This window comes from Meles meles, chromosome 5 (assembly GCF_922984935.1).
Source record: "Meles meles chromosome 5, mMelMel3.1 paternal haplotype, whole genome shotgun sequence".
NCBI lineage: Eukaryota > Metazoa > Chordata > Mammalia > Carnivora > Mustelidae > Meles > Meles meles.
In genome coordinates this window covers 120,635,326-120,663,031 of record NC_060070.1, presented here as the reverse complement: position 1 = coordinate 120,663,031, position 27,706 = coordinate 120,635,326, and the positions used below count along the sequence as shown (strand labels likewise).

The following is a 27,706-nucleotide window of genomic DNA, read 5'->3' as shown; positions in this document are numbered from 1 at the left end:
GGGTGGCTCAGTGGGTTAAACCTCTGCCTTCGGCTCGGGTCATGATCCCAGGGTCTTGGGATCGAGCCCCGCATCAGGCTCTCTGCTCAGCAGGGAACCTGTTTCCCCCTCTCTCTGTCTCTTCCTGCCTCTCTGCCTACTTGTGATCTCTGTCTGTCAAATAAATAAATAAAATCTTAAAAAAAAAAAAAAAGAAAAAGAAAGAAACAACCCCATGGGGCTGGCAGGGTCAAAGAAGTTTCTATCTGTCAGGATGAGCAAAGGCCCCTGCTCTCTTTGCGGGTGGGGAGAGTCCTAGGGGGCAGGTTGTGGGTAAGGGTCATACTTGGTGGCTTACTCCAGATATTATTGGTCATGCAGTTTTATCAAAACCTTAATCATCATTTAAAAAAAAAGATTTTATTGATTTGAGATAGCAAGACAGAGAACATTGGGGGAGAGGGCGGGGCATTGGGCAAAGGGAGAGAGAGAAGCAGGATCCTTGCTGAGCAGAGAGCCTGACCCTGGTCTCAGTCCCAGGGACCCTGGGATCATGACCTGAGCCAAAGGCAGACGCTTAACTGACTGAGCCACCCAGGCGCCCCAATTATCTTTCTTTAAACTTAGTACGTGATTTGAAGGGTTGGCTGCATCCCAGGGTGCCTGGCTGGCTCTGCTGGTAGAACACGTGACTCTTGATCTCGAGGTTGTAAGCTCAAGCCCTACGTTGGGTGTAGAGATTACTTAAAAATAAAATCTAGGCGCCTGGGTGGCTCAGTGGATTAAGCCGCTGCCTTCGGCTCAGGTCATGATCTCAGGGTCCTGGGATCGAGCCCCACATCGGGCTCTCTGCTCTGCAGGGAGCCTGCTTCATCCTCTCTCTCTGCCTGCCTCTCTGCCTACTTGTGATCTCTCTCTCTCTGTCAAATAAATAAAATAAAATCTTTAAAAAAAAATAAAAAATAAAATCTAAAAAAAAAATATATGGTTGGCTGCATTCCTAAGTGTGATTTTTCGCACTGTTTTAGAGCCAGTTTTTTTCCCCTAAGAAATGCAGTTCCGTTGTATCACAGAATAGCAGAGCAGTTAGAATGTGATGTGTAGGAACTCTCCTTTTGGGCCCCATCAAAGGGATAGTATTGGACATGCCTACATTTGTATCTTTTTTTTTTTTTTAAGGTTTTATTTCTTTATTTGTTTTAAAGAGAGAAAGAGATTGGGGGCAGGGGCAGAGAGAGAGAGCATGGAGCCTGATGTGGGGCTCAATCTCACGACCCTGAGATCATGATCTGAGCCGAAATCGAGCTTAACTGTCAGCTTAACTGACAGGAGCCACCCAGGCACCCCAAATTTTCAATGTTTTTAAAAATTCTCCTGAACTTAAATTTAAATAGCCAAATGGTCTTAGTGACGACCACAGTGGACAGTGTGTCCTTAGGCACCCCACGTTTTCCCTGGGGTGCAGGGCGATGTGCTGGCTGGTCCATTTCAGCTGGAGGCCACGGAGATTACAGAGAGGAGCTCAGATATTTTGAACATTGCCAGAACCGTCCCCAGACTGAGCATTTCCCAAACAGAGACAGTTCAGTCTGTCAAGTACCTCGGAGCGCTTTGCCTTGCGCGGGAGTTTGATCAGTTCAGTGTAGAAATGTTGGTAATGTCATGCTGATCAGAAACTCTACCGTGTAATTAATTGAGTCAAAAGTAATTTGTTTTCTGGTTTTTTTTAAAAAAAATGTTTTAGCTCACGCAGTTCGTTTGGTAGACAAAACTCTTCCCAAACGTGGAGCTCCTTGGGTGAAGAAATCTGGAAAGGGTCCCTTGGTGGTACAGAAGTTAGAGATTGTCCCTCTGGGCCAACCCCTTCACTTTTAGGGGAGCAGATCAGCACCCAGAGTGGGACTGACCAGTGCGAGGCCACCTGGCTGGACTGGGGCAGAGAGTCAGGAGTCAAAGTCAGAGTCCAACCCTTGTTAGAGAAGCTGGTATCTGAATAGCGTTCCTGTGACCCAGTGGGGGGTGTGTCTGTCCTGGGCTGTCTACCCCCATCCCCCAACAGTGATTGTGTCTGTGACATTCCCTTTGATCAGTGACCAGAACAGGTAGGAAGATTTAAAAGTCTCTTTGATGTTGGTGTTATAGAACAGGGGTAGGAATGGGATAGGACCAATTCTTGCAGTGGTCCCTGGAATGCCTGTATCCCCATCACAGTGGGGAGCTACCTGGAAAGAAGGTCATAAAACATGCAAATCTATGGGCCCCACCGGTGACCTACTGTGATGGTCTGGTACATTGGTGCTTGCCCCTGTCACCTGTGAATCCCCGTTTCCTGCTAGGTGCATCCTGGTGTAGCACCCTCCCCCATGCCTCCACCTCACCACCACCCCCGTTGACTCCAGGCTTGCTCTGTGACCTGCTTTGGGCATGTGACATTGGCCGGCAGAGGCAGAGGCTTGATGGATAATTTGAAAGACAAGTTGCACACTGGAATTTGTCCTTCTGCATGTCTACTCTTGGAGTCCTGAGCTGGCGTGTAAGTAGGTCTAAGGTCCCCTGCTGGAGAGACCACAGCCTGGGGGGAAAGGTAGGGAGGGGGAAAGGGGAGGGGTTGGCTCAGCTGAGGGCCACTCAGGCAAATGAAGAAACTGTCTGGGACACTGCAGCCCCAGCTGAGGCCTCGTTAGGAGAGACCAGCTACCCAGGTGAACCCAGCCAAGCCACAGAACTGCAAAACACAATAAATCGTTGTTTTAGGTCATTAAATTCCGGGGAGCTTTGTCACGCAGTGACAGACAGCCGAAACCCCTGCTGCATCAGAATCTCTGTGGCTGTGGCTAGGATCTTCATTTTATCCAAACCTCCGGATGGTTCCGGAGCTTCCTAAAGCCTGACAACCCTTGGAAGGGGAAGGGCCTGATTAGATCACCATGAGCTGCGTGACTCCAGACAAATTCCTGAGCTTCTCCCATTTTCCTTTTCCTCTTGGGGGTAAGGACAGACTGCAGAGATTCAGGGAGACGAGGGTTTTTCAGCCACCACTTTGAAGACTTTCTCTTCTCCCCCTGGGACTCTAGCAGCAGGAATGTTGGCTCTTCTGTTAAGGGCCCACAGGGCCCTAAGGCTCTGTTCATCCCCCCCCCCCCCCATCCATCCTTTCTCTGTTATTCAGACTGGGTCATTTCTATTGTTTTATCTTCAAGTTCACAGATTCTTTCCTCTTTTGTCTCCACCCTGCTTTTGAGCCCCTCTGAGGACCTTTTGGTTCTCAAATTTCAGTTTGATGCTCTTTCGTGTCTTCTGTTTCTTTACTAAGGCCTTCTATTTTGTCATTTGTTTCCAGGGTGTTCCCAATTGCTTGTTGAAGCATTTTGAAGACAACAGCCTTAACTCCCTTGTCAGATAGTTCCAATATTTGTGTCATCGTGCCGATGGCATATGTTGGTTGCCTTTTCTCATTCAGATTGAGATTTTTCTGGCTCTTGCTATGACTGATGATTTTTCTCTTGTATCCTGGACATTGGGGTGTTGTTATGAGACACTGGCTCTTCTTCAGATCTTCCATCTTTGTCTCACGCTGTGCCTGTGGATGACAGGTCGGGGTGGAAGTCTAGTTCCCTCCTTGACCTCAGTTGACAGCCTGGTTGGGGAGAAGGCTGCCTCCTTACCACTGGGCGAGGGGTGGGAGTTCTGGCTTCCCACCAGACCTCCCGTGATCTGTTACTGCTGGGGATGGCAGAAATCCCAACTAGGCCTCCTCTGTCCCCACCCAGCATAGAGGGGGAGGGGCACCTTCATACCATTGGTTGGGGGGATGGAAGCCCCAGCTCCCACCTGTTCTTCTCTATAATCAATTGGTGGTAGGGGAAATGGGACACTGGTTACACCAGACACAGCTCCCCACTCGGCGTCTGGTCCTGTAGACGGGGCGCGGCTGTAGTTTTTTCCATGGCGTTTGGCTAGAGTAGGGCATTTATTGTTTTAAAAAATTTTTTGTCTTGCTAGACTGTGCCTTTCCTAGTCCTTCAGCTGGGGAGAAGAGGCTTTCTTGGGGCTGTTTTCATCCACACTCATCGGTATTTCTGGGTTGCTGACTCCCCCGGCTCCAGATCGGAGATATGTGGGGCAAAAGAAAACCAAACAAACAAACTCAGAGAAATCACTGCTGTGTTGTTCCTTGGGTCTTGAGAGCCCTAGTCAGTATACCACCTTCTCTCCCTTTTTAGAGTCTTTGTAGGTTTGTTTTATATATAATGCCCAGGGCATTAGCTGTGCTTCGCAGGAGGAATAGGGAGAAGTGTATCTCCTCCATCTTGCCCAGGAACCAGAAGTCAGGATGAATTTTGTATAAATAGAATCTGCTTCATATGTTCTTTTAAGCTTGGCTTCTCTTGCTCAGCATGGTATCTAGAGATTATCCATGTGGTTGTGTGTAGTCCGACGTTTCTCAGTGCTGTATGTGATTTGATAGTGTGGGGACGCCTGGGTGGCTCATTCAGTTGGGTGTCTGTCTCCAGCCCAGGTCATGATCCGGGGGTCGTGGGATTGAGCCCTGTGTCAGGTTCCTTGCTCAGTGGGGAGTCTGCTTTTCCCTCTCCCTTTGCCCCTCGCCCCCTGCTTGTGTGCGCTCTCTCTCTCTCTCTCAAATAAATAAATAAAATATTTAACATTAAAAAAAAAAAGTTTTGCCAGTATGAACAAACACACCATTGACTTTGCCCAGTGGAATCCTATGTGGCCAGGAAAAAGCAAACTGCCTACTTCGACTATGCAACAAACCACACAGTTTGCTGGTTAATCCTTCTGTAGATGTCATCTGGGTTGCCTCCAATTTGGAGCTCTTATGAACAAAGCTTCTTTGAAGAGAATTTGCTGTTATGAACCAATGTTCGTGGGTGTGTGTTTCAGCGACCACAGCACTCCTTTCTGTTGGCAATGAATATTTCAAAAGCCTCTTAACTGGTTTGCTTCTTCAGCCTTTGCTTCCTTCTACTCACCTTTCCATGTAAAACCCATGTCGATCTTTTGAAAACATAAATTGGATCTCTTCTCCCCCTTGCTCAAAAATACTGAAGGCTTCGGGGTGCCCGGCTGGCTCGTTTGGTGGAATGTGCGACTCTTGACCTTGGGATTATGAGTTCAAGCACCATGTTGGGTGTAGAGATTACTTACAAGTAAAATCTTAAAAAAATACCAGTGGCTTCCTTTCATACTTAGAATAAGATAGAATCTTCCCTATGACCTCCAGGGCCCTGCAGGATCTACCCCCTGCCTGCCTCTTCTTTATTCCTGCCTTAGTTACTACCTCTCTCTACCTGCCATCCCTTCGTCCACCCACCGGTCCACCCATCCTGACATCCATTCAGTTCTGGGGAGTCAACAGTGTGCCTGGCTTACTCCTGCTTCAGGACTTTGTCCTTGCTACTGCCTCTGCCAGAAAACACTGTTCCTGCAAATCACCACACACCTGCCCTTCCCCTTTATTTAAATCTCTGTTCAAATGTCATCTTGTTGAAGAGGGATTCTGGCTGTCCCCCCATTCATCCTCTCTCTTCGCCCTCATTATTTTTCTTGATAGCACCTAACACCACTTGAACTGCTATTGTGTATTTGTTGTTAGGTGTCTCCCGCTTTGGGAGAATGTTTGTGAAATGCCCCACAAGGTTTACAGATACCGTGTGTCTGGTTGTCTCCTGGGTCCCTCCCCTAGCGCAGGGCTGCCCATAGTAAGTGCTCAGGAAAGAACTGTTAATTTGGGATTAACTGGTTCAGTCACCCCTTTTCTCTCCCAGCTGTGTATATCTGAGGGCAGGTCCCTTAACAAGTACTTCTCCCACCCTAGTCTTCCTGGGCCCTTGTGGCAATGCAGACTCTGATTTGGGGTCTGGCGTGGGACCTGAGATTCTGCATTTCCTCCCAGCTCCCGGGTGATGCCCCAGCTGCTGGTCCTGGGATGCAGGCGTTGAGTAGCGAGGCCTTAACAGCTCTGAGCCTCAGTTTCCACATCCTTAAAATGGTTTGCTGTGAACTATTTTAGCACTGTGCATGGTGCCTGGACTTAGCAGGTGCTCGGTAAGTGTCTCTACCGCTCTTCCTTTGGGTGCCTTCCTGGGTCTGAAACTGGAAGTTGCCTCGGTTTTCTCCTTCTGCCCTTTCCAGTCCATCCGTGTTTAGCCCCCTACACGGACCCTCAGTGGAATTTTGTCCATTTATTTCTCCAGAGCTCGCCAGCCCTGCCTGTCATGGGCAGGGGTTTGGGGAGGATTCTGGCATTTTGACAGTTGTGGGAACATTATGCAAATGAGATGCAAAGCAACAGCTAATGAGCACTGATTGCATTTGCCCTGGCACTGGGGAACTGTGGGATAGCTGTGCTGGGCTGGGAAGGGGGGCAACGAATGTTTCTGGGTTGGATGAGGAGATGGTGACAGAAGGGGGTTGGCTTCTCCTGGGAGGCATGAGGCCCCCTCCTCATATGTTTAGTGCTCCTGCCCGTGGGACTGCAGTATGGTTAAGGTCCAGGGATAGGGCTGAGGTCAGGCATGGTGTGTGTGTGTCCCTGAGCCTGCCTGAGCCCTGCAGGTGGGAGAGTCCAGGGCTGCACTGTGGTGGCTTGGTGCCCCTCCCCATAGCAGGGGAGACTGGATCAGGCTGACAGTGGGACAGGGTGGAGGTGATGATCTGCTGGCTGGGCACAGAGGGGGCGACAGAGGGCTCAGCATCTCCCACAGAATCTGTGTGAGCATGGGTGGGAAGAACTCGGGGGTCTGCGGACAGCGGGTGGGGCTGGATCAGGCTGATGGAAGGGTGGCGCTGGGGACAGCTATTTTTGGAAACCCAGGGTGGACCTGGCTCTTTAGGAGAAAGATGATCTGGGGCTGGGGGACTGGCAGATGGGCAGGGGGTTCTGTTTACAGAGTCTGGAAACCTAATCCCTCCTCGCCCCCCAGCTGAGGTCTCCCCACTCTCCAGGCTGTTAGGGGCCAGGCATCCCCACCCTCCTGGTCTGGGCCTTGACTTGACCCTCTGCAGAGAACCTCCAGGCCTGGGGACAACTGTCAGGCTTCTGGCTCAAGGATGGTCAGGCTTGAAGTCACTTCTGAGGTCATTCGGTGGGGATGCCTTCACTTATAATCCAGTTCTTTTTTTTTTTTTTTTTCCAATTATTTTTGTGTGAGAGAGAGAGCAAGCGCAGAAGCAGAGGGAGGGGCAGGGGGAGAAGCTGATTCCCCTCTGAGCGGGGAGCCTGATCAGAACTCCATCCCAGGACCCTGGCATCATGAGCTGAGCCAAAGGCAGACGCTTAACTGACTGAGTCACCCAGGCACCCTCGCCCTCACATCGACTTCTTGACTGGCACTTCAGATACATACGACCCCGTCCTGCCTTTGATCTAAGCGTGAGAAATACACTTGCTCTGAAACTTCTAGAAAATAGGTGGCTGTTGTGGTGTCACCTAATCAGATCTTAATGGAGCCAATGTAGAGCATTGGAAAAAGCTTGGCAAAGCTGCGGGTTCGAGTCCCAGTGCGGGCACTTACTGTCTGTGTCACCTGGAGCAAGTTGCTCGGTCTCTAGAGCATCTGTTTTCTTGTCAGTTCTGTGACCTCACCCGTAGGGCTGCTGTGACAGCCAGAGGCACTGAAGGGAAACAGGAGGTCAGCACATCTACTAGCTCGGCACCCTCGAGGGCAGGCACTTTGTTTTGCTCATGGCTGTGTCCCCATCCCTAGAACAGTCCCTGCTACCTGGCGGGTGCCTAGTAAGCATCCGCTGAATGAATGAGTGGCCCGCTTTCATCTATCCCAACATGATTCCACCCCCACCCCCCGTTGACATCTCTGATATTTGGATGCGCCGTCTACCACTTACAGCTTTGGTTTAATCTGCAGTCTCATGGTTGAGGGGGATCTTAATGGGATGAAATATGGAAGAGACTATTATTGTTATTATTAACAGTTTTTTGGTGAGCTTCTGGGTCTTTCCGATTGTATGTGTCTTCTCTGGATGGTGTGAGGCCCCTGAAAAGTGCTCTGGGGCATAGGGTTTGGCCATGATCTTCACCTGAGTCTTTCTGAGGTGGTGCTGGATTAGGGACCGTGCATCCCGTGGGGCAAACTGTGGTTCCTGGGCATCCAGACCCCGTCTCCAGCAGACACTACCCCTCCCGGGAGTCGGCAGGGTTCTCGGAGCCTGGAATTCTCTCCAAGGATGAGGTGCTCATTTTACTGTATCTGTCATAATTCCAAGTCCCAGGACCTGACAGCCACTGGGAGGGGCTGAGGGGACTCTTGGTAGGATTTAGTCTGGATGGGATAGGCAGAGGACTTTGAGAATGAGGGAGGGAGATAGGGGAAGGTGCGCCCTCTCTCAACCCCCACCCCGGGCCCCTTGGGCAGCAGGGCTGAGATGCTGAGAGGAGGTAGGCAGATTAGTGTCTGATCTCTGGAGGACAGGTGTGGAGACGACAGTTCCTTTCCCGGAAGTGGATTCTGGTTCAGTCTCCTGGGTGGGACACTTCCTTGTGTCACTGATCCCCTCCCATGGGGCTAGTGCTGGGGGCTTGTGTGGACGGCTATTGATTTTCTATAGAAAGGGCTTGTGTGTTGCATGTCCTGGACCCATGTAGTTGGGTGTGCACGCGTCTTCAAGATTTGCTTTGGGAGGTGGGGAGGTGTGGTAGCCGTGGCCTGTGAGAGCAGCCCCGGAGCTGGAATCCCAAGGCTTCACTACCAGTAACTAGCCCGTGAGCCTCGGACACCGGAAGGAGTTGTCTGACTATGCTGGGCCTCAGTTTCCAATCTGTAAAATGGGATGAAACGGTAGGGGAACATCCCATACTCCGTCTGACCCAGAACAGGTGCAAAATAAAATTGTGAGGACTGGTCGAGGGAGTGTGAAGAATGGAAGCAAACAAATGTTTACAGAGCAGCTGATGGCAAGGTGTAAGGACCCGAGGCAGGTGCAGGGGAAGGAGTGGCTCCCAAGGTCTGGAAGGGATGTTGGGAGGGAGGGTCTTGGGGAGAAAGAGAGAGGAGAGGGGCTGCAGCAGAGCCCCCCACAGTCAAGGGTGGCCATGTGAGCCCTTGTGTTCAGCAGCGTCTCAGAAAAGATGAAAGTGTGCATGCCCCGCCCGAGGTAATGTCCTCCACGCGTGGAAGGCGGGCGTCCCCTGGCGTACGGGAGGGAGGCTGGCGGTGCAGCATTGCCCGGTTGCCATAGAGACGAGCAGAAGGAGGTGGGTGGCTGGATAAGGAGGCGGGTCGGGAGGAGGGAGGGGAGGAGGCAGCGGTGGGGGGCGGGGAGCTGGCTTCTGCTGTTCTGGCGCTGCTGCCTTCCCGAGCCAGCGGTGGAGGGGACCCGAGAGCACAGAGCCCCCAGCCCGGGCACCAGGGCCCTTCCTTGCCCGCCACCACGGACGAGGAGGAGGAGGACAGCCAGCACCTCTGGCCCTGGCCTGGCCCAGCGGGGGCAGTGAGCTCCTACCTGCCCCCAGCTTGGTGCCCAGACAGGCCCAGGTAGGTAGGCATCCCAATGGGAACAGCTGGAAGGGGTGGCATGGAGAATGGGGGCCCCTGTCTTCCTCCCAGGAGCACCCGGTAGGAAGTGTACAGTCTGGAGGGGCTGGGGTCAGGGGACCTGGGTGGGAAGCAGCCTGCATCCTGGGAGATCCAGTCTAGAACCTGGATCCTCAACAGGAGGACCGGCCCTGCTGTTGCCTTCCTCCTCTGCACCTCTGTCCCTCTCTCTCCACCACGGCCACAGGTCCTCACTGTAGAGATGCTTCCCTCTCCGGGGAAGGGGTCCGAGGGGGGCTGGAGTTTCCGGGGACCCACGGTACCACCCTTCTCCAGGCTGATGCTTGGGGGAGAAGTGAGGATGCCCCCTGCTCCCGCTCAGGGCACTGCTCAGGAGAGCCGCAGACTCACATCCCCCCCCACAACCCCCGCCACACCCGCTGCCTCGGGTGCTGGCCCCAGATGGTCTCAGGCATTGGGCTTAGACCCCCTGGTCAGGCAAGAAACATCTTTCTCCTCCCCCAAGCTCAGGCTCTTTTCCATCTTCATTCTCCCCACCATCCTAGAGCCCCAGATGGCCCAAGGGACCCCTGTCCCCTCCCCAGCAAGTCCAGGGTCTCCATGTTGGAGGATCGGGTCGGGGTGCCTTGTGGCCCTCCCTCCCCTGTCGCTGTCCCTCTGCTGCATTGCTCCTGGGGACAGACTGGGCTGCCGCTGGGGAGCTCAGGCACTGCGGAGAAGCCTCTGCCTGCTGCTCAAGAGGGGGCGGGGCTGGGGCCTGGGGAGGCCGGGGCCCTGCACTGCTTCGCTCTGGGCAGCGAAAGGACAGAAGAGGGCCTGGGGTCATGTGGTGGATGAGTTGCTCCTGGTCCAGGTCTGCCCTGGGGCAGAGCAGAAGGTCCTCCTGGGCTGGCATGTGTTCTGGGGAGATCGTAGGCTGAGAAGGACAGGGGATTGGCACCCAGGCAGCCAAAGGTCTGCCTCCTTCTCTCACTGCGCTTCTCTATCCGGTATACCCCACGAGCCTGGCTGGGTCCTTTGCTGGGCCCCAGGCACCACAGTATGGGGCTCCCTGTTTCTGTGGGCACGTGGGGGTCAGAGTAGCTGGCATGGGGGCCAGGGAGGGATCTTTGGGCCTGCAATAGAGTGGGAGAAGCCTCATCAAGAAACTCGTTCATTTCTGCAAACATTAGTTGCACCTGCTGAATGCTAGCACGGGGGTGGAGGGCTCTCGCTTCATGGTTCAGGGCCTGGGGATGAGAAAGCCAGACAAGGTGGGGATGTCGATCTGCCCAGGGGCCGGCGACCAAGTAACTCGTATCCACCGTCCCTGTCAGCTCCCTCCCTGCTCCTCTGGACCCCACCACCCTCTTTGCTCATCTCTCTCCTTTGTAGGGAGCTAGAGAACTGCCTCCCCACCCCCCCGCCCCACACCAGAGGCTGGCACGGACATCTGGCCTGCTTCACCTTCTACAGCCAGACCTGCCTCCATCCCAGCCAGAACAGGGGGCTGGTGAGGCCCGGAGCGGGAGGTTCGGAGCAGGAGGTTCGCTTGGCAAGAGCTGGAGGGGGCTGTCCCTTCCCCAGGCCCTCCAGGCCTAGCCCAGCCCTCCCCTGCCGCCTCACCTGCCTTCTCTAGGCCACTTTCCCCCTCTTCATTGTTTTCTGCCCCGCATGTCCCTAGGGCATGTGCTTGCTCTGTGTCTTTCTCTTGTCCCAGATCCTGGGGTAGAGAGCCCACCAGGATGGCCTCCTGAGGCACATTCCCCAACTCCACCCCATTGCACCCAGTGGGGCCACAGTGGAAACCAGTTTGAGACCCAGGCGTCCTGACTCAGTCTTCCCCGTGTCAGAAGGGGGTGGAAGGAGGCCCCAGGGGCACTCAGAGGCCTGGGGTTTAGCTAGAGGCTGGGGCCCTGGGACGGGCTAGAGGAACAGTGAGCTGTGCTCACCTGGCTGCTCTTTATGGGCATCTCAGGGCAACAAAACCGAGGTCCTGCTCTGCTCCCCCTCTCAGAACCCAGCACTCCACCTGCTGGCTGCTTGGACCCAAACCCCAGAGCCGCCCGTGTCTCCCTCCCGCTAGCGCTCTCGTCCAGGCCAGCGCTCTTGTCCAGGCCATTAGCAAATCCCGTCGGCTCCAGGGTCAGTCTTTCCAGACTTCAGCCGATTCTCGCTTCTCGCTCCAGCGCCTTGGGGGAACCCTGCCTTCTCTCATCCAGACAACCGCAGCCACCTGCCTGCCAGGCTCCTGCCCTGCTCTCCCCTGCTCTCCCCCTAGCAGCCAGGGGTCCTTTGAAACCTGAGCCCAGTCACATCCTGCCTCTTCTCAAACCCTGTAGGGGCTCCCAGCTCCCTCTGCTGGGGGGCGGGGGGTGGGGAGTCAGAGGTCTCAGTCTGACCCACAAGGCCCCGTGGAATCGGCCTCCTGCCTCAGCCTCCCCCACCCCAGCCTTCTTATCCTCATCCCTTCCCTCTCCCCCTCCTCACTCACTGCTCCAGCCACGCGGCCCCGTTACTCCTCAACCACAGCAGCCACGCTTCCGCCTCAGGGCCCCCTCGACGGCTGTTCCCTCTGCCTGGATGCTCTTCCCACAGATGCCTGCATGGCTCCCGCCCTCGCCTCTTTCAGGTCTTCACGCAGATGCCACTTCCTGACAGTGGCCTTCTCTGACCGCCCCGGGCCGAAAGAGCAGGACTGCTAGCGACCACCATCACTTGTCCCCTTCCCTGCCTTGCTCTCCACTGCACTCATCACCATCTGACACACCTGACCATTTCCTTATTCATCTGGTTTCTTGTCTGTCCAGCCCTTCCAGAAGGTCAGTTCCGTGAGGCTGTGGTGGGGCCGGGGGGCGGTTTTCTGTCGTGCGTGCACTGCTGGGGTCGCCGAATGCAGTTGGGGCTGCTCTCTCCCTGCCTGGCCAGGAAGGGGGAGAAGGGGAGCGGTACGCACTCCACCCCTGGTGCCACAAAGACACGGGCCACCTTCCTCCAGGTCAGAATTCATCCCAGAGTTCAATGACGCTGGAAAGCAAGCTGTGCAGCCCTCAGTGGGTGCCCCTCAGAGCAGGCAGACCTGGGCCCTGCCCTCCAGGAGGCCTCAGAGGCAGTGGGCTCAGGACAGGACCGACTCTTCAGACGAGCCGTGTATGGGAGGACTGGTCTCAAGGAGAGGGATGCACCCAGAACAGAGAGGCCAGGGGCCTGGGTATCGCCAGCTCCCACTCCTGCCCCCTCATCTGTGGTATTACGTTTGGGCTCCCCAAGAGGCGGACCTGGAGACAAGGATATGATTGGAGAGATGGAATGGTTTTACCCATTGGCTTTAACCGTTTTCCAGTAAGGATGAGCCAACCTGGTACTCCTGACCCTGAGCCTCTCTGGGGCCCTGCAGCCTCAGTGGAGACCCAGGCTCTGCCCCCGACCCCAAGTTATCCCATTTGTGTTTCCATCGTCTTCCTTCCTCCCTACCTGGGGTGTCATCTCTGAAGGGAGGGCGCTTGGGGACTGCCACATGGACCTTACCTTAGAAGAGATTTTACAGCCAAAGAGAAGGTGAGAGGAAGGCCGGCCTGGGGTCTTCTTTTCACAGGACACCTGGAGACCTGGAGGTCCCAGAGGAGGCCCAATAGTCAAGGAAGGGAATCTCAGCTCAGGTTGCCAGGACAGAACACCATAGACTGGGTGGTGTGAACACCGGCTATTTATTACCACAGTTCCAGAGGCTGGAAGTCCAAGGTCAAGGTGCTGGCCTGTTGGGTTCCTGGTGAGGTCTTTCTTCCCGGCTTGTGGACAGCTGCCTTCTCGGTGGGTCCTCACATGGACTTCCCTCAGTATGTGCACAGAGGGAGACAGGGAGAATCTCTCCCTTCCTCTTCTTGTAAGGACACCTGTCCTGTGAGATTGGGACTCTGCCCTTCTGACTTCATTTACCTTGAATCACTTCCTAAAAGCCCTGTCTCCAAATACAGTCCCACTGGGGCAGGGGTAAGAGATTAACATACGAATCTGGAGGGGACACAAGTCAGTCTTTAGCAAAGGTCTCTGGGGCCATTGGCCCAAAGAGAGGAAAAGGGGTGTGAAGTCATCCAGAGAGATAAACGTTTCCTGCTTTAAAAGCTCTGAAGATAAAATTATCTCTGATACTAAATACTAATACTAATACTACTAATACGAATAATAACACTAATAGTTAACATGGTGCCTCTTAAAACACCAGGCACTCATTTCACAATAACCCCGTGGGCTGGTATTCTCGCCTTCATTTTGCCAATGGGGAAACTGAGGCACAGAGAGTTTAGGCAACTTACCAAGGTTGCACAGCTGGCCGGGCTGGGATTTGAGCTCCATCCTTCTGTCTGGCCCCCCCAGGCAGCACTCTCAACTGCTGTGCTAATGTAGCAAGATTTTCTCTATTTGTTGGGTGGGAACCAGTGAGATGTGGTTCATGGCAGGTGTGACTAAGAACTGCACCAGGATGTAGAGGGAAAGTAGGTGAGAACTGGGGTATTCGGGGAGGGCTTCTTGGAGGAGGTAAAACTGAGTTTGCCCTTGAAGGGAAGCAGGGTTATTTTATTTTGGGGAGAGGTGAGTGATAGGACAGCATGCACCCCAGGCAGGGGGGAAGGCGTGAGCAAAGCAGCAGAAACTGGAATGAGGAGGGGGTATGCATCACATGGAGGGGTGGAAGGACAGCGCCTTACAGCTGACCTTGATCCTTCTTCGTGCATCTGAAGCCCCAGCCAAGGGTCTTCAGAGTCCCGGGATTAGAGTCCCGGAGTGGCCCCAAGTCAGGCGCAGCGAGCCCATCCATCTCAGGGTAACGTAAGGAGCGGGGCTGATGCTGGGAATGTTTGCAGGACCTGGGCAAGGGTGAGGCAGCTCTGGCTTCCCATGGCCCTGCCTGGGTTTGACCCGAGCCACTCCCTTGGGAGAATGTCTTAGGCCAGGAAGGCTGGTTCTGCACTTGTTGGCCGGTGGGGGGCAGAGGAAGGATTTGTCCCCGGGTCTGGATCCAACTCTGTGTCCTCCCTGCTGTGTGACATTAGACAAGTAATTTAACCTCTCTGAGTCTCTGAGAAGACAAGGAGGTCACTGCCCATCTCATGAGGATTGGAGATGAAGGGTACGAAGAGGCTGGCATGTAGCAGGTACTCAGAAATGGCTGTCATAGGTGATGTAAAGGGAGGGTGAGGAGGGGGGTTAATATAACGGCCTGTTCTGTGTGCTGCGGATCCCTGAGGAAGGAGGGCTCCCCACCGAGGGCAGAATCGTCATGGGGGATCAAGGAGGAGGAGACCCTGGAACTGGACCCTGAGAGTTGGTCCAGAGGAGAGGAAGGGGAAGCCCAGAGAAGCAGGGGGCCTGGGAACAGGGGACAGGTAGGATCTGGGTGAAATTCTGGTTTTTGGTTGTATCACCATCATTATCAACATTCTTTGAATATCTAGTTGTGCAGGTGACTTTTTGTGGCTCTGAGGGACAATATTCAGTGTTTCTACTGTGTAATGAATGAGTGTTCCAGAAGGTGCTTGGCGTTCATTCATTCAACAAAAATGCACCGTGCATTTAACTATATGCCAGGCCCTGCTCTGGATGCTGAAAATACAGCAGAGAACCAGACAAAAACTACTGACCTTAGCAAGCTGACATTACAGTGAGAGAGGAAGACACAAACACGATGACGTCTTGAGGGTTGGGAGCCTGGCATATGATAATACGTGCTGTGAAGAATTATAAAGCAAGAAAGGGGAGACTGGAGAGTGCTAGGGGTAGGAAAAGAGTGCCAAGTGAAACGCGGGGAGGTTAGGACATTCGAGTAGACATAGAAATTCAGGGCAGGGAGGCACTTCTAGCAAGTGCAAAGGCCCTGGGGTTAGAGCAGCAAGGAGGTCAGTGGAGCTGGAGGAGATACAGGGCCCCCTGGGAAGGGATTAGACTTTTTCTTAGAGGAAATGAGGAGTCATGAGAGGATTCCAAGTAGAGTAGTGGTGGGATCTGACTTAGGTATTACCTGTGTCCCTCTGGTTGTTGCAGCAGGGAACAGAATGGAGTTGGAGCAGGGCTGAGGGACACAAGGTTGGAGGCAGGAAGGTCACTGAGGAGAGTGATGGGGCTGGGACCAGGTGATTGAGAGCAGGGCCCAGGATCTGCTGATGGGTTGGGTGGTGGTGTGTGTGTGGGGGGGGGGCGGGGGGGACGTGTTCCTGTGATCGATAGTGACTCGTGCATGCTGCAGGAATCCACATGCCGCCTTTGTCCACAGCTGGCCCGCCCTCTCTGGGCCCCTGCTCTTAATTCCTCTGTCCCTTCTTCAAGCCAGAGGCAGAGAGAACACGCCCAAGGCCCCTGCCTTCCAGGGGCATTTTAGAGGCAGCTGGCAAGAAGCCTGGGGCCCAGAGGAAGGACGCTTTTCACCCTGGGGCTCCTTTCTCCGAAAGGTCAAGGCCAACGTGCAAACTTCACACTTCCATAAATGGTCTGTACTTTTCAATAATCGCCTTTTACCATTTGAGTGTCACGAGACTGAAATATTGTTTTTCCATCCAATGAGTTGGAAAACCGAGACCCCATGACAGGACTTGACTGAGATCCCATCAGGAAGTGGTGGGGCTGGAGCAGAGCCCATGCCCCTCCCCACCAGAACAGCACCCCGTGCCCCGCCCGCCCGCTGTGGGAAGCCGCCCCCACTACAGCAGCGGTGACAAATCAATAAAGAGAGCTGACAAGCTCTTTCAGTCACGTCCCAGCCTCTGGGCCCTCTCTGCAATAACGTGGGGGTGAAGAGGCACCTGCCGTGTAGGGGGTCCTGGCAGGATTTGATGAGTTAAGACACTTGGACAGTCCTTGGCACCAAGTCTGTGCTCCATAAATGCCAGTTGTTATTCTCAACGATAAAGGGCTCGCAGGGTCGCAACTGCTTTATAAGTACTGGGGAGAAAAGTCCAAACAGCGCCGTGCTCATTTGATGGGTTCTGCTCAGAGCGTGTCAGGCTCGTTCTTGGGCATGGCAGATTCTGGCCATACCGGCTTCCTGACTCTGTGAGAAGCTGTGTTTTCAGTGAGGGCGGCTCCTGACCACCATTCAGGAGGGACCTGGCATTGGACCAGAGTGAAGCCTCCCCCCCCAGCACCCAGGGTAGGGAGGTGAGGCCAGTTTGCAGAAGGCAGGCACAGGGCTGGAGGTGAGTCTGGCAGGTGGTGCTGGGGGTCCACACGCCCCCTCCCGCATCCTTTCCCTGATGCTCCCTGCCTATCTTCCTGAGCCTGCCTCTGTGTGGGTCCAGCCTGGCCCCTTGCCATTTCCTCCAGTCCTTGCATTGGGTCTTAGCATCTTCATTTCACAGCGAGGCCTGTTACAGTCATGGGAATCGCCTAAGGTCACGCGGCAGTTTGGTGACCCAGCGGGGACCCCCAAGGTGAGAGCGACATGTGCTACCCCAGCTGGGACCCCAGAGACCCATGACTTGCCCGCACTGAGGAAGGGGCCCCAGCAAGTCCCCTCCGGGTCTGGACAGAGTGGAGATTGGTCTCTGCCCTCGTGCATTCCCAGATTGTCTGACACCGCAGGGCTTAGCTGCACGGTCCCGTTTGTGTCAGTGTACCCTCGGTCTGAGCTCCCTGCTCCCTCAACGCAGGCCAGGGGTTATAAAAACTGCAGTTTACGTACACAAAGCAAAATGTAAAAGGCATAAAAGACCAACAGTGACAAATCTCCTTCCCATCACATCCCCCAGCCACCCAGTTCCCTGAAGGGAGCCTCCGCTACCGGCTTTCCAGAGTGTTGGTGTTTGTATATTTCCCCCCCGTACAAATGGAAGCATCCGAAGTCTTCCTGTTCTGCACCCTGCTCCTTTTGTCTCAGCGTCATGGCTTGGGGAGGACTCCAGTCAGGACCAGAGCATTCTGTTGCCCACCTGCACCAGAATTTACTTAAGCAGTCCCCTGGACGGGCAGCTGGGATGTTTCCAGCCTTTGGCTTTTACAAGCAGCGCTGCAGCAAATGGAATTAGGCAGCATCAGTTGGTCCCACTGGCTGGAAGGTGAATTCCCAGGAGAGGCACTGCAGGGTGAGGGAGGTGAGCCTCTGTAGTGGGGAGAGAAGACACACCTCCGCCCCTCCCATCAATGCTCGCCAAGTCACTTCCCCACTGCCTGGGGTGGGTTTGACCCCCACTCTCATGAGGGTCTGTCCCTACCCTCCAACCCCTCCTGCCCCTACCGGACCAGCTTGTGTTATTTGGATCCAAAGAGCACAGTTCAGTATGATTTCAAGGGTTCTGTGCAGGAGTTTGTGGGAAAGTTTGTCTAAGGTTTTGCAAAGTGGAAAGGGATATATTTAGGGCCCGGGAGGAGCAAGGAGAAGGCAGAAATGGGTTATTACTGTGAAAATGGTATAGCCCCTGGACAGATGGGGGACCAAGACCAGAGAAGGGAGGGATATCCTTGACCAAGGATCCCCATGATCTGCTCCCTGAGCCTGAAGATGAGCGACCGGAAGGGCTGAGTATCCCCCGGGCCCCCAGGATGGGCTGAAGTTTGCAGAGGTCAGCCCTCTCCCAGTATCCTCATGGGATAGGATGCATCGTCCCTGAGCAGTGCAGAGACAGGGAGGCAGCCCCTGTTGTCCTCTGCCTCGAGGCTGGCAGGTACTCATGGGGTCATTCCCAGCCTGGCCTCACTGTGCCTCTGTCGACCAGGTCCCTGCCCCTCTGGGTCCTGTCTTCTGACTACTGAGCCATTCTTGCTAGGGTGCGGGGAGGGGTTGGCAGCAAGGCCTGGGTGGGGGATGGGAGAAGGGCAGCGTCCCCAGCCCTGGGGCAGCCCATGGCCTAGATTGGACCACTGTGATGCCTGCCGACAGATCCAGGCCACGCAGAGCCGCTCCAGTGCTCACACAGATCACAGTGGTCTGACCCATAGGCCAGGAAGCCACATGTTTGGGACTCTTTAAGGAGACATGTAAGTGGCTAATGGAGGCTTTGAAGGCTGGGCGCCAGGGCAGCCAAAAGGGCACTTATAGGAGCCGGGGCTGGCCAGAGATGGGAGGCGGGCCCTGCAGCCGGCTTCCCAGGGAACGGGGGTCCAGGCTCCAGGTGAGGCGTTTGCCAAAGTTCTAGGGGCTGAGGTTGGGGACTCTGTTGGGTGGGAAAGCTGAGGAGGGTATTTTGGGTCCAGTGCAAGGGTTCAGCCAGATCAGGGTGGGGGGTAGTGGGAAGAGGGGCAGATTGACAAGGCAGCTGGGGTTCGCGGAGCCCCAGTGGGGCTCTGTGGCGTGCCAGGCCCTGGGGAGGGAGTGCAGGACATGCATAATGATTAGGCTGCTTGCTGGCTTTGAGGAGCCGCGTGTGTCTGTGAGACAGACTGCGAGCTCGTATGCAGCAAATACGTGATCGCATGCCTTTAATTTAGCTGAGTCCCGGAGCTCAAGACGGTTGTGGCTGGGGTGCTGTCACACTGGAGCTGGGGAATGGATCAGGGGGAGAAGGGAGGGAGAAGATGTGGAGTCATGGAGGAGGGATGGGGGATGCGCACAAGGGATGCTAAGAGCTTACTCTTGGGATTACCCTGGTGGGAATACCCCAACCCAGTGCAAGGCTCAAGCCTGTGGAACCCCCATCCCCACAGCACATGGGGGCCGCAGGCCTGGAATGGGGCACTTGGGGCCCTTCCCCCCTCTCCAGGGATCTCTCTTCTACCCTCCCAGTGCATGAGCAGCCCCGCCTGCTGACCACCAGCGCACACCTGCCTGCCCCTACCCCCCCACGGCTACACCATGTCTGGCTCCTACGACGAGGCCTCATTAGCTCCAGAGGAGACCACTGACAGCTTCTGGGAGGTGAGACAGCTCCTGTGGCGGCCCAGGCTCCCTTGACCTCCCCTCACAACCTCAGGCCTTGCTCCCTAGTCCCTCGGGTCCCTCCAAAGGCCTTGGTGTTCCATGAGATGGATGTTCCATGAGATGCCCCACGGCTGCCCCTGGAGGGATCCTGCAGAGTTTCTAGATGTGGGTGAGGCTCCTCCTGTCGGTCTGCTCTCAGACCCTGGCACCTCAGACCCAGGCTTTACACTTTCACAGGGGCTCCCCGCCCCCACCCCTGTGGTGTGAATTCCAGAAGCCCTTCCAGAAGCCCCACAGCAACAAAGAGGTGGCGACAAGCCTAGAAGCCAGCATTTCAGGAGCCTCCCAAACTCTTTGAGACCAAGAAATACAATTTTTTCGATTGGCTTCCAAAACCCAAAGCAAAAACTGCCAAACCTATATTAATAAGTGTTTAATGAGGTGTCTACAAAACATAATATTATGTCAAGAAGCTGCAGCTCAGCTCAACACTTACATGACTCTATAAATATGATACATTCAACTCACAAGAACAAAATGAATAATTCATTCTGGTCTGGGTCCAAATTATAAAAACCTTGCGCTTTGTGGCAGCGAGGAAGTTATGTGTCAAGTGGGGTGAGGGAGTGTATAGACCGTCGGGTGTGATGCAGGGCGCTGGGACCCCCAAAAGTGAGAGTGGGGGGAGCCACGGTGCGTTCCCGCAGGGCGGCGAGGCGGGGAGGGCTGGGGAAGATGGACGCGGCGGGCGCCCCCTGCAGGACGCGGCGTCCTGGGAGGCTTGGGGTAGGGGGGAGGCGGGGAGCCCGCGGGATTCGTGCTCGCTCCTTGGCCGCCAGGTGGGGAACTACAAGCGGACGGTGAAGCGCATCGATGACGGCCACCGCCTGTGTAACGACCTGATGAACTGCGTGCAGGAGCGCGCCAAGATCGAGAAGGCGTACGCGCAGCAGCTCACCGACTGGGCCAAGCGCTGGCGCCAGCTCATCGAGAAAGGTGCCCCCATGCCCACCCCGGGCGCATCGCCCCGGGCCCTCTCTGGCTGCCCCCAGTCTGGGGCCCGGAAGCGCCCCGCCGCCCGGATGCCCCCGCACCCTCCCAGCCACCGGGCCTTTGAAGGCACCATCCCCACCCCCGCGCTCTGACCCTCCCACACCCAGCCAGGTCTCCCTGTCCCTGTTCAACTCGACTTTGTACAATTTTAGGTTGGATTAAAAAGACAAAACAAACCCAGACAAACCTTTTATTTACAAATAATTTTAATTTAGAGAAAAGTTGCAAGAATCCTGGCGAGAACTACACAGTCTTCAACCAGATTCACCAGGGAACGTGTTTTCCCAGTCCCTCTTTCTTTCATGCCAGTGTTTTTCTGAACCATTGAAGTGGGAGACCTGCCACTTTACCCTAAATCCTTCGCATAGCTCCCAAGAATAAGAACATTTGTTTACATAACCCTAGTTCAGCGATCAAACGGGGGACATTTAATATGGTCCATATGCAAACTTTATTATAGCAATTGTGCTGGTCCAGAAGGCAATCCAGAATCCAGACCATTTAGTGGTCTTGGCTCTCGATTCTTTGATCTGGAACACTTTCAGGTTGGGGTTTCCATGTAATTGTTAATTTTTTTTTTCTTTCACAAGACGAGACCTGAACTCCCAGGGCAGGGGCTGAGCCTGGTACTCCCCCGCATAGTGCCTGGCACAGAGCTGATCCCCAATATACAGACCAATAAATGACTGTGGAATGTCTGGTCCCAGTGGCCTCCTGGCATCTGTCACCAGCTGCTTCCTCAGTTTTATGCTCAGTCAACATTCCTGAAGCGCTTACTGTGTGCTTGGTGCTGTACTGGGCTTGTGAGGACTTGCGGGGTCCAGGCTGCCTCCCGTGGGGCTCACCAGCTGACAGGGGAGCTAGGGAGTGGTCACAGAGGCGGATGCTGTACGAAGAATTCAGTGAGGGCTACAGGCTGCGGGGTGTGAGAGCAGAGCAGTCAGGGAAGTCTTCCTGGAGGAGCTATGTGGGCCCTGAAGGACAGATAAAACTGTAAAGAGAGCAGGGGAGGGCATTTCTGCGGACATGGCAAGTACAGGGAAAGCCTGGGAGAAAGGAGGCATGGGGGAGGCCCCTGGGCAGTGGGTGATGAGGGCCTCGTCACCCCATGACCATTTCCTCAGGGCCACAGTATGGCAGCCTGGAGCGAGCCTGGGGGGCCATCATGACGGAGGCAGACAAGGTGAGCGAATTGCACCAGGAAGTGAAGAACAACCTGCTGAACGAGGACCTGGAGAAGGTCAAGAACTGGCAGAAGGACGCCTATCACAAGCAGATCATGGGCGGCTTCAAGGAAACCAAGGAGGCTGAAGATGGCTTCCGCAAGGCCCAGAAACCCTGGGCCAAGAAGATGAAGGAGGTGCCCAGGGGGTGGCCGCTGCCGATGGGGCGAGAGTGGGCAGCTGAGCTCGGCGGACTGGGGGCAGTCTGATCAGAGGGGGCGAGCCGACAGAGGGAGTGGGCAGGACACACCCCCGCTGGGGTTGTGCCTGCGGGGGGCGCAGCACTGCCTTGCTGGCTGAAATAGCCACATGGGGCAGGCACAGCAGGACCTGACGGGAGGGTGCCCGTGGAGGCAGCAGGCAGCGCCACGCAGGGAAACATCCACAGATGGGTGGGCACAGCTCCCAGATACCTGGAGCCGGGTCCTACATCCCTTCTGCCTCTTCTGAATCTGTGCTCCCAGCCCCGGCAGGTGGGAGGGCTTGACGAGGGCCCGCGTCTGTTCCCGCGCCTAAGTGGGAGCTCTCCCTCCTGTTCCCTCCGCCCCACAGCTAGAGACAGCCAAGAAGGCCTACCATCTGGCCTGCAAGGAGGAGAAGCTGGCCATGACGCGGGAGATGAATAGCAAGACGGAGCAGTCGGTCACGCCTGAACAACAGAAGAAGCTGCAGGACAAAGTGGACAAGTGCAAGCAGGACGTACAGAAGGTGCCCAGGGCCTGGCAGCTGAGAGCCCCCTCGGAGTGGGTGGCGGCGGGGAGCTGCGGGCCTGGGTCTCACCCTTCCTTTGCTCCGTTGCCCACAGACCCAGGAGAAGTACGAGAAGGTGCTGGATGACGTGGGCAAGACCACGCCCCAGTACATGGAGAGCATGGAGCAGGTGTTCGAGCAGTGCCAGCAGTTCGAGGAGAAGCGGCTGGTCTTCCTCAAGGAGGTGCTGCTGGACATCAAACGCCACCTCAACCTGGCCGAGAATAGCAGGTGGCTGGGTGTGGGGGCGTGGTGGGTGCGGGCACGGATGGCCAAGGGTGGAAGTAGTGTGCAAGGCGCCCTGGGCCCTGTGGTATCGGGACAGGAAGGGTAAAAGCAACACAGGCCGAGAAGGAAAAGGCTCCAAAGACAGTGGCTGCCTGGGTACCAGCTGAGGCGGACTAGGCATGAGAGAAACAGTGAATGTTGCTCTGGAAGGATGGGGTAATGGCTAAGGCGGGGATAGGGAAGGGGATTACTCCTGGACCAGCCCACCTGATCCCTAGCTGGGGGGCCTGCCAGCACCCTGGTCCCCTGAATGGGCTCCCTCTGGCCCTCAACGAGGATGAGAAGGGGCCACGGTGCATCTCGCCCCCCACCCAATTCCCCATCTCCCCCGCACACAGCTATGTCCATGTGTACCGGGAGCTGGAGCAGGCCATCCGGGGGGCGGACGCCCAGGATGATCTCCGGTGGTTCCGCAGCACCAGCGGCCCCGGCATGCCCATGAACTGGCCCCAGTTTGAGGTGAGGAGGTGTGGGATGGGGAAGGGAAGTTCGGAAAAGCCTGGAAGGGACCTCAGGGGGCAGCCCCCCTGCCTCACTGCTCCCCTGGTGCCCACTAGGAGTGGAACCCAGACCTTCCTCACACCGCCACCAAGAAAGAAAAGCAGCCCAAGAAGGCAGAGGGGGTGTCACTGACCAACGCCACTGGAGTGGTGGAGACCACATCCCAGGCTGGGGACCGTGGCAGGTGAGTGCCTCCTGCAGAGCTTCCTAGGGCCAGAGGGGCCCACATACCTGGGGAGATGAGTTTTACCTCAGGAGACATGGCATGGTCTAAATCACAGCAACCTTGAGCACCTACTCGGTGCCAGGCACTGTTGTAAACGTTTTCCATATATTAACTCATCGAAGCCTCCTGACACTCTGAGCAGTGTGTAAAGCGTCCCATTTTGCAGATGGAGAAACTGAAACCTGGAGAGATTAAGTGACTTGCCCAAGGGCACAAGGCTAGTAAGTAAGCCTTAGAGCCAGGATGTGATGCCCAAGAGGTCAAGCTGCTTAACCACTAGGTGCCCTTCTCAGATGAGGGGTCAGATGTTCTCAGGGGTCCCTTTCAGCATCCCAACTCAAGGACTGGGTAATAATGCTAACTGTCCTGCCTCACATTTGTCCAGTGAGCTGTCAGTGAGGATCACTGGCTTGGAACCACCTCTTATAGGACCCATCCCTGCACCAGTCTCGGTGGGATTTGGGGCCAGATGTCTGACTGGCAGGAGGGGGCAGCGCGAGGCGCAAGGGGAGTGGCAGTTCATGCTGGGTCCTCTCCTTGCGTCTCAGCGTTAGCAGCTACGACAGGGGCCAGCCTTATGCCACCGAGTGGTCAGACGACGAGAGCGGGAACCCGTTCGGGGGCAATGAGGCCAATGGGGGCTCCAACCCCTTCGATGACGACGCCAAGGGGGTGCGTGTGCGGGCACTCTATGACTACGACGGCCAGGAGCAGGATGAGCTCAGCTTCAAGGCCGGTATGGTGGGCGGGGAGGGGCGGGGCCTGAGGGCAGGGGATGCCTTGATTTGCCGGGAATGCGGCCGGGGGCGGGGGCTGGTGCGTGGGCGGGGCCAAACGTGGAGTGGGACACTGGAATGGGCTGGGGGGCGGTGTCTGAGGCCAGGGGCTGGTAGCAGAAAGGATAAGACCCGAAAAAGGAAGCCAGGGGCTGGGCCCAGGCTTGGGGGATAGGGGGCGGACAGGGCCACAGACCCAGGTAAGGCGTTTGGCCCGGGGCAGCTCGTGGGTGTCGGGGTGTGGCTGGGGCTGGTCTCCAGGGGAGGCGTTGGGGCAGTCCTGGGAGGGCCTTGGGATCGGGCCCAGAATATTAGTATCGGAGAGCTGACTAGCATTGTTGGGGAGTGGGTAGCCCTCCCTGAGTCCCCGTCGACGCGCGCCTGTGTGTCCCCTTCCTAGGAGACGAGCTCACCAAGCTGGGCGAGGAAGACGAGCAGGGATGGTGCCGCGGGCGGCTGGACAGTGGGCAGCTGGGTCTCTATCCCGCCAACTACGTGGAGGCCATCTAGCTGCCCTGCTCCCCTCCATGCCACCCCTCACTCCTCGTCCACTGCCTCCTCTCCCTACTCTCTCTCGTCCCTCTTCCCTCGCCATAGAGTTCCAGACATATTTTCCGATCAAGCTTTTATTTTTTTAAAAGTCAAAACAGAACAAAACAAAAAATACAGAGACAGAAGCATTTGCAGGGTCGCCTGGAGGCCAGGGTGGTGGGACTCGGGGTGATGGCCCCAGGGTAGGTGAGGGTCTTAGTATTTAGCCCAAAAGAGACATTACAACATCTGCTCTTCAGATCCCACCAAAGAGTTTCCCGAGCCCTGAGGGTTGTCTCCTGGACCCTTCTCTCCTGCCTCACTCCCCACAGACTACGCTTCCCACTCCTTCTCCCCAAACCCAGGCTGCCAGCCTCTGTCCCCCTCCTCTTCTCTGGGCCTGGTTTTCTGACCTCTTTCTTCTGCCCCACCATGCTCCCCTCCCTCCACCACCCTGCTGTCAAAGCCTCCCCTCCAGACTCCAGAGAAGGGGGGGCCTCCTAGTTTTAGTCTTCCGTTTTCCCCTGAGGAGTACCCTTCTTCTCCTGGCCTCACTGCTAAGGACTGGTGGGGCTGGAGGAGCAATGGTCAGTCTCTTTTCCCACAGACATTTCCCGGGATCCCTAGACTCCCCCAGACATGACAAGGAGAGAGCTGGAGTTGGTGACAGTGTCACCGGTGTGTAGGAGGATGAGTGAAGGGGGACAGGCTCTCAGTTCTCCCAACGCCAGCTCAGCTGAGGGACCAAGACCTTGCTGGGGCCCTTCTTTCCAGCTGTTAGCAATTTGGGGCCAGGCTCTTAGAGACATACCCTGTGGTCACTTGCAGAAACCCTGCCCCCCCTCCTAAGTCCTCAGGCAAAGGGAGAGGCCTCCAAGCCCAGGGCAAAGCCAGCAACAGTAGCAACCTCCTCCTATTTCCTGGGGAGGAGGGCACCTTGCCTGCCCACCTTCCCTCCATGGGCCTCTAAAACCACAGACTCACCAGGTTCAGCCAGTCTCCAGGAGACAGCCTCGTGGCCTCCCATGCCTCTTTCCCCTTCTCTGGCCTTCCCAAGAAGACAGGGCAAGGCCCAAAGGAGTCTCCAACCTGGGACCATAAGAAACCCTGTAGAGCCCCTGGGAAAGACTTGGCTTTAGCAGGAGGGAGGCACCGAGGCTCTGCGGAGCAGGACAGTCCCATGTCTTTCTTCCTTGTCCTTTCCTCCCCACCTGGCTCTTGCCCCTGGAGCAGCTTTTCCCCTGGCTGACAGCCCCTCCGTATCTCTAGGCCTGGGTCACAGTTAAAGGACTTTTCAGGGGAGGGTCAGGAGCGGGGAGGGGCCCAAGGGCCTGCCCGGAGCCAGGGTGTTTCCTGGGATGGGAGAAGGAAAGCACTGCTGGGTTACTGAGTCATAGTACCTTGTTCCAACTTCTCCCACACATGTGAGCCCTGGGAGACTTGGGAAGAAGACCAGGGCAGGACAAAAGCTCAAGGGGATGAGGGGAGGGTTGGCTGGAAAGGGGAGTCTCTCGGGAACCTCTGGGGTGAGGCCCTGGGACTTCTTGTAGCTCAAAGAGAGTTTCTGGGCCTCAGGACTGCAGACATCCTACGTACCCCCTTCCTCAGCACCTGGCCCCTGGACCTCCAGGTAAAGACAGTGTGATACCCCAGCCCTTCTGGCCCCCCTCAGTCCTCTTTTGCTCCCTGCTTCTTCCCCCCAACACTCCAGTGATGGTCTCCAGGCCCTGACCTCATTCATGTGTGCACAGAGGATCCTGGCAGACTCTGGCGGGGGGTGGGGGGTGCCTGAGCTGGCCAGGCCTCACTCAGGGGGCCAGGGGAGTTTGAGGGTGAGGACGATGGCACCCCCAGGGACAGGCAGACTGCGGCCCCCACCCTGGACACCCATTTCCTGTCACTTTCTGCTCTCTCGGCATCTGCTGCCGCCTGAGATCTGCTCTAGGCCCCTCAGAGCCCAGAGCAAGATTTCGGAAGCCCTCTGCCCTCCCAACTCTAGACCAAAAGCCTCTGCAGCTTCTCCTCCAGGTGAGAGTGGAGGTTGGGGGCCTTTGACCTTCACCACGTACGTACCCTTGGAAGGCAGGAAGCTGGCACAGCACACCTTGGGGCCTGGGCTCCCTCTCTCCATGCCAGTGGCTTTCTAGCACCTGGGGAGGGTCTGTGGCCCTAGTTGGACCCCAGGCCTGCCCCCTCAGTGCCCCAGCTGCCCACTCCAGGACAGGGACTTGAAATCCCATTCTTTCTGAGCAACCACCTCCATGGCCCGGTTTGGGACCACCGTCTCTCGGTCCCCAGGCTCCTCAGGACCCCGGAGTGGTCCCCCCACCCCCAAGCTCTAGGGGCTCAGCCCCACCCGTCAGTGCTGGTGTCCGGGTACTCACCACCACATGGGAGGGCCGCGCCCCTCTCTGTGCCCGCCACCTCTCGTAGCCCCCTCCCTGCACCCTCAATGCTGCACGGGCCCGCTCCGTGGGGCTCGGCAACTCGTGTGTTCGGTTCCCAGTTAACCACCATTCTGCGGCCTGGCTCTGCCAGGGGCCGGGGCTGCCCTGCTGCCCACCACCTGCTGCCCTAGGCTCCCTGACTCCATTAGTCCGACACTTGTGACCCTCCGAGAAGTGCTGTGGTCTCAGCAATGCACATGTTTTGTACATGATCGTGTAATTTAAAGGTCTATAAATACAAATATATCTCTCTCAGTTGTGATTGTATGACTGTGGATAAAATCCAGAACTGTGTCAACCTGGCTGGAAGTGGTCCTCTTGAGTCTTGTGTGTCTTCCGAACTCTCTAGAGCTATCTGTGGTGGGGAGGTCTGTCAGGGAGGTGGCGCCCAGCATGCGGAGCGCTGACTGGCTGACCGCCAATGCGCTGGAGGACCGAGGGCTGGGCCTTCAACCTTCCAGGACCCTGAGCCCTGTCTGTGCAGGGTGGGTGACAGATGGTCTCTGAGACTCTTGAGGCCCTGGCTCCAGGATTCTGTGTGCCTGAGGGATGAGCACTGACCAAGAGTGCTGG

The 27,706-nt window shown here is 56.0% G+C and overlaps 1 protein-coding gene across 4 annotated transcripts in view; it reads left to right on the top strand.

Moving 5' to 3' along the window:
- Positions 1–27,436, top strand: part of PACSIN1 (protein kinase C and casein kinase substrate in neurons 1) — a 54,607-nt gene extending 27,171 nt beyond the window's left edge. Inside the window, exons 1-11 of one of the 4 annotated variants that reach the window (XM_046006452.1) lie at positions 9,311–9,494; positions 12,127–12,316; positions 19,204–19,335; positions 20,178–20,334; positions 21,516–21,751; positions 22,167–22,322; positions 22,420–22,595; positions 22,991–23,111; positions 23,210–23,337; positions 23,928–24,115; positions 24,556–27,436. In XM_046006452.1, coding sequence (XP_045862408.1) covers positions 19,273–19,335; positions 20,178–20,334; positions 21,516–21,751; positions 22,167–22,322; positions 22,420–22,595; positions 22,991–23,111; positions 23,210–23,337; positions 23,928–24,115; positions 24,556–24,665 — 1,335 coding nt within the window. In that variant the 5' untranslated portion in view covers positions 9,311–9,494; positions 12,127–12,316; positions 19,204–19,272 and the 3' untranslated portion in view covers positions 24,666–27,436. Of the gene's footprint in view, positions 1–9,310; positions 9,499–12,126; positions 12,317–19,203; positions 19,336–20,177; positions 20,335–21,515; positions 21,752–22,166; positions 22,323–22,419; positions 22,596–22,990; positions 23,112–23,209; positions 23,338–23,927; positions 24,116–24,555 lie in introns of those variants that run through there. The other 3 variants (XM_046006450.1, XM_046006451.1, XM_046006449.1) reach the window with 3 other exon arrangements.
- The last annotated feature ends 270 nt before the right edge of the window (positions 27,437–27,706 follow it).